The 12949-nt window shown below is 47.0% G+C and overlaps 1 protein-coding gene across 2 annotated transcripts in view; it reads right to left on the minus strand.

Moving 5' to 3' along the window:
* Positions 1-12949, minus strand: part of SLCO3A1 (solute carrier organic anion transporter family member 3A1) — a gene marked incomplete at its 5' end in the record, with an annotated part of 313818 nt that overhangs the window by 19697 nt on the left and 281172 nt on the right. For both annotated transcript variants that reach the window (XM_082649311.1, XM_082649310.1), the window contains one exon: positions 4426-4601. In XM_082649311.1, the coding sequence (XP_082505437.1) occupies positions 4426-4601 (176 nt within the window). The remainder of the gene's footprint in view (positions 1-4425; positions 4602-12949) is intronic.

Consider the following 12949-nt stretch of genomic DNA (forward strand, 5'->3'; position numbering starts at 1 on the left):
ATGAGTTTAGGAATTTAACAGTGTTTTTTATTAACTAAAACTAATCTTCTTATTTGAAGGATGGGATGCAAATTTGGTCCACAAGGTCTTTCATCTTCCCTGGTCAGCTTCTGAAAGACCTCCTTAAGAGCAGTGCTGAGCTCACTTACCCGGGTATGGTCCACGGAGCTCTGAACACATTAGGTGCTCAATAAATGTCAGTTTGAACACATTCATTCAACATTTTCAGAAATAAGGGTCCCCTACTTGCTACCTGATATTACACATTCATCTGTCCATCCACCCAAACCAGGGTGAAGTGGGGGAGCATCAGCACACATGCATTTTCTATCCTCCCAATGATAAGAGAAAAAAAATCAGCATAATTGGTACTCTGTGCAGTTAAAGGCACTTTGCTTTTGCTGGGACAGGGAAACATCTTAAATTGGTGGGTATATGTATCTGAGGAAAATATTGACAGGAAAGACAGTTCCCCTTATGCTATACAAACAGGCAAGAACCATAAACACCTTTGTCATTCTAGCACCATTTTGTGAAATCAACCAGACTAGCATGGGTCGATTCCCTAGATGAACCACTTGTGAAATAATCCATTCATCTAGATCCAGTTTCAGTACCTTTTAAATTGGAAAGGTACCTTCATATAGTTGCATCACTTTGTTTTGAACCGAATCAATGTTCTGGGCTTTGGCTTACCCACAACAGTCCCCGAGCATGATCTTTTCACACATTTTCTAGCACAGTCTCAGAGGGTAACACTTTCTGGGATAAGAGTGACAGGAGAGGGGGTTTGGAACTGGTGACCGATTCCAGATAGAGAGGCCCTCACAGCTGGTCATAGATCACCTGCGTTATGTCTCTTACTCTTGAAACTAGTATTTACTCAATGCTTGTCTTCTCTCCTTGAGGCCAAGGACTGTTTGCATCTCGTTCATCATCAGTGTGGTGTGTGACACACAGCACATGCTGAGTGAATGTATAAGTGGGTAGGTGGGTGGGCACATGTCTCCCACTAAGCCCCGGGCAGCCCTTGTCTCTGGTGTGCTGGTAGAGGGGGAGGCATCTGACTGACCACATGCGCTCCAGGTCATCCTGAACACCACCAGCAGAGAAACCTCCTCTTGTCCCGTCCCCATTATGAGTCTCTAGGGAAGATGGGGAGATAAGTGCACTACTCTGCCCCCCGGAAGGACCAGGCTAGACCTAGAGACAGTCCTGTGTGGCTAAGCCTCAGGAAACACCAGGAGAATTTCAGTGTGGCCGAAAGGCCAGGAAGACTCATGTGGTGCAGGAAGGACCCAGGCAAGCAATTCTGCAGAAAATAAACATTAGAAATAAAGTTACCAATGGGACACCTAAATCCAGTGGGATACCTAGTATACAAGATATATAACCCATCTCTGGACTTGGTAGCTAGAATACTATTCTTAACCGACCCCAGGGGTCATTCCTCCAATCATCCAGTGGCAACCATCCAATGACCTACCACCTGGTTTGAGCATCAGATGCGCATGCCTTTGGCTTCTTGGTATATAAGGCCAAAAGACACTGTCACGCCAAAAAGGACATGGATGTTGTTTCCACAATCTTTGCCCTATTTCTGAGATTTTTCAGAGAAAACTAAAAATGTGTTGTTCGTGGGGACATACACGTTCCTTTTCAATTGCAAAGAGTCCAGTATAAGTAAGCAGTCCCAGGGCGGCAGGTCAAGACTTTCCATTGAATGACAGGGAAACCACTCTCTGGCTGATGAAGCCAGATACCTGTACAATATCAAAGATGACATCAGTGTTTCTGGACAGAAACACGGTCAGTTCTCTTTCGAATGCGCGTGGAACAAAATCCAAGCTCTCTGGAGTTAATATTGGCGCCACGGTTTCACTTTTTGCCCATTCACTTGAAGGTACTGACTTGAAAGACACAAAGATAAAGGCAAATTCTCCTTATCAAGAAAACATGCTGCATAATGAGCTAGAGTACTTATCACTTGAAGTTTGATCTCCTTTTAGCTATCATGTCACTAGGAATAAAGTGAACAAGATGCTAAGATTTGCCTTCATATCCTGTTGGGAAACTGGTTCCCACAGGAGCAGTAATCCTTCTCGGCTTTAGTTACGGAGAAATGGAGGGTTTGGGTCAACGTTACTGAAAGCGCCAGGCCAGGCCAGGGAGAGGGCCTTAGCTCCACAACTTACTAGCTACGTGACCTTGAGGATACTGCTTAATCACTCTCTGAGCCTCTGGCGTCTCCCCAACTGAGCACTAATAAAGATGCAAACGCAGGAAGTTAAAACAAGAGTCCAGTGCGGGCACCTAAGTGGCTGCTAGTTGGTATCCTCCCCTGCGGATGTCCTGAGCACTGTTGTTGGCAAGTATGTTTCTGTCTGGAGTAAGAGTGGGAGTGGGTCTGTTGCTCTGGCACGTGACGAGGGCCGGTGCCCATCTGGGCTGTGGCTCAGACTGTGCCCTTGTAACCTCCCTAGAACATCTGTGATGGCAAATTGGAGTGGATGGTGATGGAAGATGGTTTACCCTGGACCCCTCAAAAGGCAAGTGGGCACATACCTCCAGCTATGAGGTAGACAAGGCCCAGCCTGGGTCCTCCAGGCCATCTGTTGCTGGTGCATTGAAAAGGAATCAAAGATTTCCTGAAAATCTCCTAGAGCTATCTATCAAGCTGAGATTTGGAAGTGATTAAGATTTCAAATGACTTTCTGCGTTTGGTCTGCCAGCTACAACTACTGAACTGGGTTTTTGCAGAGGAGTCAAGGGGAGAGAAAAAAGGGGACCAGTCATTGCTAATGGCTGTAAAGGTCATTTTTCCTGCTTCTTGGTGCCTTTTGTGTGTGAATGGCACAATATAACTTCAAAGGAATTTCTAATAACAAAAAGTAATGCAGCCACCCTAAACCCATACCTGAGATCTGATGCGTTTTGTCCATGTGCATATTATATATAATCATCTTCCATATATAATTTCAATAGTTCATTTCATAAACACTTTTCACATGTTTAAGAATTTTCATTATCCCACCGAGCTGTGGTACTATAATTTAACTCACTATTCCAATTCAGATTTTTCTGCTATTATAGTTGACATTGTAACAAAAATCTGTCTCCACTGAACTATTCTTCTCGTAGAGAAGTATTTTCTTAAGACAAGTAGCAATAGGTAGGGTTACCACATAAAAAATCTGAACATTTTTATGGCTGTTGACTTACATTTGCCACACTGCTTTTTGAAAGAAGTGATACGCTTCTCAAAGCCACCAGCAATATGTGATTTAACCCGTTTTGCCTTGCTTACAGCACTGGGTGTGAATTTTTTTAATTTATTTTTCAAATTTAATAAGTATAAAATGGTAATTTGCTATTGTACCCTTAATGCTTCTGCACGTGAAAAGTGCTTTACTAATGACTTTCTAACATAAGTACTTTGTGTAAATTCTTTTCCTCGTGAACTCATAACCAAGATCAGGAAGTGTGGTAGGCACAGTGAGAAAAAGAGGCCAGATAGAGCAGCTGGTGATGTACATTTGTACAGGCCGCATCCAAGCATTTCATTCCTACTTTTATCTCTGGCCCTTGGCATTGAATTGGTTTGTTTAGATAACTGCATCCTGGTGAGATGGATCTGTTTGCTGCCACTTCTGGTTCCGATGGATGCCAGAGCGTGGAGCATTCTGCTTCTACGTTCCTCCAACAGTCTAGATAACTTCGTAATTGTGTAAGTTACTCAGAATATTACTCAGTAATTCACCTTTGAGGCGCCTCATCTGCCCCCAGGACAGGTCCTGAGAGATGGGGAAACAGAATTACGGCGGGGGGGTGTCTCTCCAACCATCCACTTATACAAAAGCAGTCACTGCTTGCCTTCCATTAGCCACTCAGCCCTGCATCACACTTCGTCAATGAGCCCTCACATCTTCACGGCATTTGCACATAAGTGGTCTCGGCAGGACCCACACCACGGCAGGAGGCAGGCAGGACCCATGACATCACCTCTAGTTCCAGATTCAGAAACAAGTCTGAGGGAAAATGGGCCCAAGGTCATACAGCTAATCAGTGCCCGGACAGGAGCCAGACACAGGGACATGGCTAGTCCAATGTCATTTTCATTTTACTCCAACCATGTGGCTCTTTGCAAATATCAATAAGGGACCACGGTCCCTTTCCAAATCACCTGCAGCGTCTATTCTTGGGATGACATGAAAGTGCAGTGTTCTCTCTTGGGCCCTGCTTTCTACTTTTGGTGTGAGGTCTCTATCAAACGTCACCGATTCCTACCAGCCTAGGGAAGCTGGATTGTAAGACTCATATAGTCCCCAGAGTTCTGATTTCCAGGAGAACTGCAGACACACAGCAGGTGGGGAGGGGGAGACGGGAGGCTGGCTCTCGGGTCCGGGTTCCAGGGGCTAAGCTTACCTGATAAGGATGATGACTGAGGGAGTCTGAGCCATTGCCCCAATCATGCTGCAGACACACATCACACACAGGAAGGTGAGGAAGGCCTCTTGGCAGCCAGGACTGGGGCATTTTCCAGGGACCACAGTCGCATTCTCAGGCGGGACGGTCGTGAGGCACGCACAGCTGGTGAGATTCTGAAAGGGAAGCATTCAGCCCTTTTAACTGGGGGTATCTCCAGTTTCCCAATCCAAAGCCATCCAGCAGCTGGAACTGTCATAGCCTTATTATACATTCTGCAGCATTTCATTAATTAGGCCTGAATAAACGAGTTAGATTTTTTTAAAGAGGCTGCAAAGCACATATAAATAAAGGAATATTTATGGGGAGGAGAGCTGATTTCCCCATCTCCTGTGTATTTCATATCTATGCTCAAGAATCCCTCAATAAGCCGAAATGCAAACAAACGTGTCCCCCCCACCAATACAATTAGAGAGGAAATTGTGCTTCCACAATGTGATAAAACATTGCCAAATTAACAGTGTAATCACTTGCCAATTTGTCCTCTCTTTTATGCCGTTATAATTACACTGAAGTATATTAAAAGAAGTAAATCAGGTAACCCGCATATGGTTGCTGGTTCAGGGCCCAAGGTGGCACTTGGAACAAAGGATGTGCACCGTCATGCGTGAAGTTGCTGAGCTCGTCGGGCTGTGAGAGGGGCCAGCTAATGGGAAAGGTCTCGAGTGGCTGAGAAAGCAAAGAGGGTGCAGAGATGCCAGAGAGTTTAGAGCGGATCGTGCGGAGAGAGCTGGAGCCCAGAGAGATACATTTATTAATATATGATCAGAGAGGAGAAAGACAAGCGGCTGCATTCCGTTTGATCTTCGGGGGGGGATTCTTGCCCAGCCAGTCCTGCTCCCCAGCACGGTCCTGGCTCACGCTTGAGGAATTTCTGATGGCAAAGGGAAGAGCGGGGACTCGGAGAGGCAGTGCCGTGCCGAGCCAGCAGCCGAGCCAATTAAAGTTCGATAATAATAGTGCAGAGGCCTTTAATGAATACAAAGTGAAAACAATCATAAATGATTCATCGCTTTTCTTTCCAGGACTGCTCGGCTCTCAGGGCACATGCCGAGGTAAATTCTAGTGAGAGTCGAACAAATCCCCTTTGGCTTCTACATTTATTCTCCTCAGTACGTCTCCCCTCATCTTTGTTCCTCTCCTCTTCTTTCCCCAGAGGACATACACATTGGAGCTTTTCTTATGCCTTTAAGCTACATGGGATGCTTTCAGGGGTGTCCAAAGCCTGCTGCCTCCATCCTGGGCGGCTGTGTCCTGCCGAGGAGGTTTTACCCATGCGAAGTCGGGGAGACCTTGGGTGGGGCTGGACCCTTCTTCCTAAGACATCTGGCACGGCAGGTGCTCTTGTGTAAATGGCCCCATCTCAGCACCCAGGGGTGTTTACTGTCGCGCCCTGAGAAGTGCTGAGGCCCTACCCCTCTGTCCCTTTCCATACACCTCTGCCTGGAGACATACTAGCTCTTCTCCAAAACCCCGTGTTGATGTCTCCTCCAGCTGCAAGGCCCCTCCGCAAGTCAGCCCCCATGTGAGCTGGTACTTCCCTCCGTGAGGGTACACGCCACACCCCACAGCAGAGACCCTCGCTGCCCTCCTAGAGGAGACCTTGCACTCCTGGGATCAGAACGTGTATTACCTGTGATTTACTGAGCATCGTGTCACAGCACAGCGCTGAGACACAGCAGGGGGAACTCAGCAGACGGTTTTAGAATGCCTGCGTGAACAGACCTTCCTCCGCTTTCATTAGGAAGCAGGCCTTCTCCCCAAGTCTAACTGAAAATGCCTCTTCTCTGCCTTCCGGGGAGAGGAAACTGCTCCCCTCCCCCGACCCCGACTTCACAGCTAAACGTTTCTAGCTGTTCACACTCACCACCTCTGCGTCCTCACCTCCCACGCTCTCAACTCACTCAAGCCGACTTGGGTCCCCACCCGCAGTAATCGGATCAGCTAAGCTCGCCAGTGGCTTCCATAGCCTGCCCCTGCCATCCACTTTTCTCCTCCTGGAGGCCTCCCTCCCCACCCCCAGCACGTGCCTGTGACCCACTTCCTCGACTTCCACAGCTTGCTCTCTGGTTTCCTTCCTCCCTCTCTGGTCGCTCCTTTTGCATTTTCCTTGCTGGCATCTTCCCCCGACCCCACTTTAAAATGCTAGAGCTCCTCGGGGTTCTGGTCCAGGCTTTCTTCCCTTCTCATGCTAGATTGTTTTACATCTACACGCTTTCCGATAACTCTCCTAAATTTAATCCCTAGCCCATATCCCTCCCAGACCCACTCGGGATGCCCCTTCCTAAGCCTCTGAGCCTGCTGAGATATCAACACCGACTCCGGGATGAGTGCCCTGCGTGGGATTCCGTGCCGGCATCTTGGCACTACTTTGCCATCCACAGCGGGAACTATTTCCCTAGGATTCCCTTCCCTGCATGGATGAAGCTGGACCAGAGGGAAACACAGACGAGATCTGGAAGTGAAGCAGAGGCCGTTACTCTCGGATGGTCAGACACGGGGACAGACACACGCAGAGGTGCCCGGAAGGAGCTGGCTGGTCCTAGCATCTCTGTGTGCATCCGCCTTCTTTACTGACTACCCTGCCGACAACAGAGGGCCCATGGCCACCTCTACTGACCTGGACGCAGGCTTGCTGACGTGCTTCCCCAGACCCTTCCCGGAACGCCCCCTTCATCTCACTGAGCAGCCACCTGGGAATTTCCCATATGCCTCGACTTGCCCACCTGAGCTGGTACTTCTGGGGATGTAGTGAGTGACTGTTCTCCAGTCCTTCATCTCACTTCTTCCAGATCTTAATTTGCCAACTCCTCCACATTCACGTTAGTTCTATTTCCTATACTAAACTCTTTATTTCCAAAAGACTTGTGGGTGCTGTTTTCCTGACCAAACCCTGACAGATACACATACCCCTGGCCCCAATCTCCTTTCCCTCCACATCTCTTGCCTTAGAAATGACACCCTGTTAACTCTATAGAGACCTGGTGGACCTCCCCCACCCCTTACTCCTACGTCAAATCCATCTTCCTTGTGACCATAATGCTGATAAGGACAGAAACCACTGTGGTTTTGATCCCTGACTTATCCCCAGCCCTAGAGTACGGTATTTATTGAATGAGTGAATGAATGAATGAACCCTCAAGTCCTGTTCATTTTATCATATCCTAAACACCTCTCAAACCCTGCCCTAGTTCACACCACTCCCATCCTCTTCTTTTTTTTTTTTTTTTTGCGGTACGCGGGTCTCTCACTGTTGTGGCCTCTCCCGTTGCGGAGCACAGGCTCCAGACACGCAGGCTCAGTGGCCATGGCTCACGGGCCCAGCCACTCCGCGGCATGTGGGATCTTCCCGGACCGTGGCACGAACCCGTGTCCCCTGCATCGGCAGGCGGACTCTCAACCACTGTGCCACCAGGGAAGCCCACATCCTCCTCTCTTTGATCCCTGCTGTAGCCTGCGAGGAAAAAGAGATTTGGGACCGGGGTCCTTAGAAACACGTGGACTCGGAGAGTGCTCAGGTATGAACAGGGAACAGGCCCCTGGTGGATGCCTGTGGTCTTGTTTTGCCAAGTACCCCAGGAAATGAGTTCTGACTCACGTAGCCCCTTAGGAATGTGATGTCATCAGAACCCTTTGAATGAACTGTGTGATTGGTGAGCTCTGTTTAGTTTAATAAGTAATCTGTAATTGGAACCTACACCCAGTCTTAGATTTCTGCCCTGTACCTAGGCTATGGCTCAAGTGTATTACATTTACCATAAGAGGAAACTGCCCGGCCCCTCTCTGCTCTGATAAGTAAAAAACTCCTTCTGAAATTCTCTGGATTAGGCCTGTGATCAAGGCCCTAATGGAATGGGTCAGAAATAAGATGCCTTTATCTCAGTGATTATACAGTCCTTCTGGTCCAGGTGAGGGGAACGTGTCCAGGAAGGCAACATCCTGTGAATGGCGTGAGCGAACAGCGGGGCTGAGCCACCCTGGGATTTGCAGCCAAGGCAAAGGGGACAGGTGAGAGCACAAAGCCAGGGGGTGGAATGGGACAAGAATGGACCCAGGGCAGCACAGGCTGATTGGACAGGAATAAGCACTTGTAGGGTATAGATGCCAGGAGAGGAGAAGCAGGAAACTGCTACAGGACCAGTGATCATACTGGCTTGCTGGTGCCGAGGAGAGAAGCTGGAAATGGATGGGTCCCTCTCAAATGCTCTAGGCAACTCTGTACTAATTTATTCAGATTTAATGTATTTGAGAGGAGCTGTGAAAAGAGGCTGGGGAGGAGGTAAGCCGAGTGACCTGAGTGGGGACTTGGATAGGTTTCCTTTTTAGTTAAATGAGTCAATCTGACAGAATGAACAGAAAGTGCTGGGTGGTCCCGAGGGCTGGGGCGCAGGCTGGGACATTCCTAGGACCCTTCCCGCAGAGAATCCAAGGAAAAGTGCTAAGCCTCAGTCCTGTGGCAAGGGATGGGAACTGTCCTTTATTTGGGCTCAGGTGATAGAAGAGACCACAGATCGCCCTGGCCATTGTGCTAAAGGACCTGTGGGGCTCTGGGCGTACAAGGCCAGGTTAGGGAGAAACTTCCACCCTGATGTCCCAGTGTGTTGGGAATAACCATCCCAGGGTGCATAATTGGAAGAGAGGACTTTGCACCAATGAGGCTTCACACTACAATTCCAAGTGAGAAGGGAGAGCAGACAGCCTTTCCGCTGGTATTAACTTGGCATGTAAGTGGGAACAGAGACCTGCAAAAGCCCCAAGCAGTAGGAAGTTTGAAAATATAGGGATAACCTGGGTGTGAGGGAAGGAGATGATAGAGGTTGGGGTACTAATTCTCACCCTGTTTGTATACAACAGCCCCATGGGTGGCGCCAGCCCAGAATGCAGATGGACCTGGACAACGGCCTATAGATGATCATGGCCTGAATGAAGGGGTACCCCCTAGTGCTGTCCTCAGCAGCCCCCAATATATTTAACTGTGAAGGAAGTGCACTAGGCTCCAGGAGATTAGTCTACTGCTCCTGACCTGGCAAATGTCCAGTTTTCCATCCCGTGGCAAAGGAACGTCTCCCCAGTTTGCCGTTCTCTGGGGAGGAATGTGGTCCCCACTGCCTCCAGGAGAGTTGGAGTCTCTGTCTGGTGCCAGGCGTGGGGTGGAAGGACCTAGCTTTACTGCCCTGAGAGATCATGTTGATAATCAGATGACCACGGTGCTCATGGAGGAACTGGCCTGACCACATTTGGAAGCAGTGGTGACCTGGCAGACAGAGTGGGACTGGCTTGGAAATTCTACAAGAACTTATCTTACAGACAGACTTGCCCAGGCACAAAATGATGTCAGTATACAATTCAAGTCACAACACAGTCTGCAGGAGCTAAAGTTTTGCAGCCCTGAATGCCCATCAACAGGAATTGGTTAGATGCATTCCATTAGGTCCACACACGGAATATTATGTAGCAGTAAAAAAGGTACCAGAGTGCTCTTTATGTACTAATATGAAAAGAACTCCAAGATAAGTTATTAACAACAAAAAAACCCCACAAGTAACAAGCTACAGTATAAAATAGATAACCAGCAAGGATCTACTGTATAGCACAGGGATCTACGTATATGTATAACTGAATCACTTTGCTGTACACTTTGCTGAAAATAACACATTATAAATCAACTATACTTCAATTAAAAAAATAAATAAACAAGCTACAGAATAATACCTTTTGGTGCATTAAAACCCAGTAGCTGCAAGAAACTAATAATAGTAATTACCTGTTGGGCAGAGTAGTGGGTTGAAAAGTGGGTGAACAGGAGACTGAGGTAGAAAGGAGTATCCACTCCCTCCTTTTTGGTTTTTGAACCACACACATGTATCATCTATTTAAAAAAATTTAAAACTCCAGAAGAAGAAATCAACAAAAGAAGAGCAGAGTCACTAAAAATTGTACTCTTGTTCTACATTCAGCCATTAATTTAAATTGAGAAATGTTTCTATTCACATGCAATGATGGAATAAATAACTACGATAAAGCTGGAGAGCATAAAAATAGAAAAACGACTCTCTCAAATCTAGGTTTCATCTTCTCTTGATGAAGGAAATCATAAGCATGCTATTTTGACAGCTCATATTATAAGAACAAAATACTCCTCAGCAGTGTTTCAAAAGTATCTGGCAAATAAAGTTGTTTTTGTATTTTTTTCCCCAATAGTCAATACTGATGGATCAATTCTATTAATTGCACAAATAAAACTAATCTCTAGGTTGAAAAATGACTTTTCTAAGGGGACAGGCATGGGGGTGATGATGTTCTTTGTATTAAGAGCCTGTGAAAACTTGAAAGTTTCATTCTCAGCATCTTGGAATACTGTTTTTGGTTTTCTTTCTGAAATATGTTTGGTTACCAGGAAGAAATGACAATCTCTATTAAAGGTCGGGCCCTAGTGCTATAGTTCAGAAAGGGGGTTGGCCAGAGGGAGTGCTGACACATGCAGTGTCCTGTCCGGCTTCTGTCTGATGACCGAGATGGCAAAGGACTGAGATTGTACCACAACAGCTGGGACATCTTCCTTCGAATGACAACATACTCGTATGTGTCCTAGACTTTTATGGGATCCCTTCATGATTCAGTGAAGTTCCTCAGACATTCTCCTGTCACTTATTACTGTCTTTTTGTAGCTTAGAATCTCTTCACCTCACTGGCCCAACCCTAGTTGGTTTTTCCAGGTAAAGATGTCGGAGCTCGTCATAAAGAGCATCACGGGCAACCCACGTGCCTCAAGGCAAAGGGGAGATTGAAACACTGCAAGAAGAAATGCGCTCTCTTGTTCCCTGGCAGGGTCACTAGCTGAAGGATAATGGCCAGGGAGAAAAACCCTGTGATGAAACCAAGACCTCCATCCACCCTTCACCTCTGTAACCTGCATCCTGTCAGAGCCTTAATTATCTCCTGCCGAGGGGAAGGAAAGGGCCGTTCTTTGGGAAGCGTCGGGCTTACTCTCTGCTCCAGCCATCTCAGGTGGAAAGTGTGGGCAGAGCATAGAGGAGAAGGATGTGGCTGCAGCTCAGAATGAACACCGGGCCCTTCCCTTTACCTTCCTCCTTCCAGACTCCAAACCAAAGCCTTGCCCTTGTCATGAGGTTCAAGCCTCCCCACCACCCCATGCTCACACACATTCCAGGCTGGGATGTCCTTCCATCCTATCCACTGGGCAACGACCCACGCATTCTCCGTGGATGAAGCCTGGCCCTGCCCCTTGCTCTTTCTCCAGGAAATAACATCCACACCCTCTCCTTCCAGCCCCACCCCACCCTGAACCAATTCCTACCCAAGCAGGCAGAAGGCTCCAAGTTCACCAATTTCTCTACATACCTGTTTCCTTCCATTAGACTGTAACCACCCAACCTTTAATGCTGGATCTTATTTTTAATACCAATGTTTTTCCTTATTGGAAAAGGGATGCATGTTCATTTTAGGGTATTTAGAAATATACAGAAAAATGTAAAGAAACATATAAAAATTAAGTTTTTAGTCCTAGCCAGAGATAATGTTCTGTGACAGGCTTATCCTTCCAATCTTTTCCCATGCAGAGATAGACAAATCTTTAGATTTTTCTTTACCTCTACTAAAAGGGATCATAATCTAGTTATTGTTCTATAATGTATTCTTTTCACTTAATACCATATTATAAACATATAAGGCCTGGTTAGCTGCTGCTCTTGGGTGTTCCCTTGTAACGTAACTCTATTAATATATTACATCTTAACTTATAGTAAACATGATCTCCTTGCCTTATTCATCTCTATATTTCTAATGTCTAGCCCAGGGCCTGAGATATATTAGATGCCCTGGGAGGCAATGCCCTCATTGGGCTTGACTTCAGAATATTCCCAAGTCCCTCTGACAAGCCATCACCAGGATGAGGACAGACTTTTAAATCAGTTCTGGCAAATGGGGTCAGGCTATACAAGAGGATTTGCAAACTCCAGACTTTTGGGGACCGTTAGGAAACAGATAAGAAAAATGGTCCAGTGTCCGGGGTGACCAGTGGTGGGGACCATGGCTAAGTGGAGATCAGATGTCTTGTCTAAAGCGTCAGTCTCCTCTTAGCTCCAGCCAACTGCTGCCTCATCGGGGTGCAGGTGCCATGTTAATTCTCATCCACCTTTCTGGCCTTTCAGAGAGGCCAGAAATCTAGATTTGTATATGAAATACCCAGGCTGTTAAACCTTGGTTCAGCCACTGTAGTTACCCCTGCTGGCAGATATGGCATTTAATCGACCAGTCTGTTTCTTCTGCTGGAAGATGCTGACATGGCACCTCTAACCTCCAGCTTGGTTTCTACAGTGGGTGAACCCAATGATGGTGAGATGGAAAAGGAGACTGAAGGATAGATGCTCAGTGTCAGCTCAGATGCTGCCCTGTTTCTAGAAAATTTTAAGAACTCATTCCTTTGACTACAGCAGTGGTTCCC

The sequence above is a fragment of the Grampus griseus genome (genome assembly GCF_964374135.1).
Source record: "Grampus griseus genome assembly, chromosome: 2".
Taxonomy (NCBI): domain Eukaryota; kingdom Metazoa; phylum Chordata; class Mammalia; order Artiodactyla; family Delphinidae; genus Grampus; species Grampus griseus.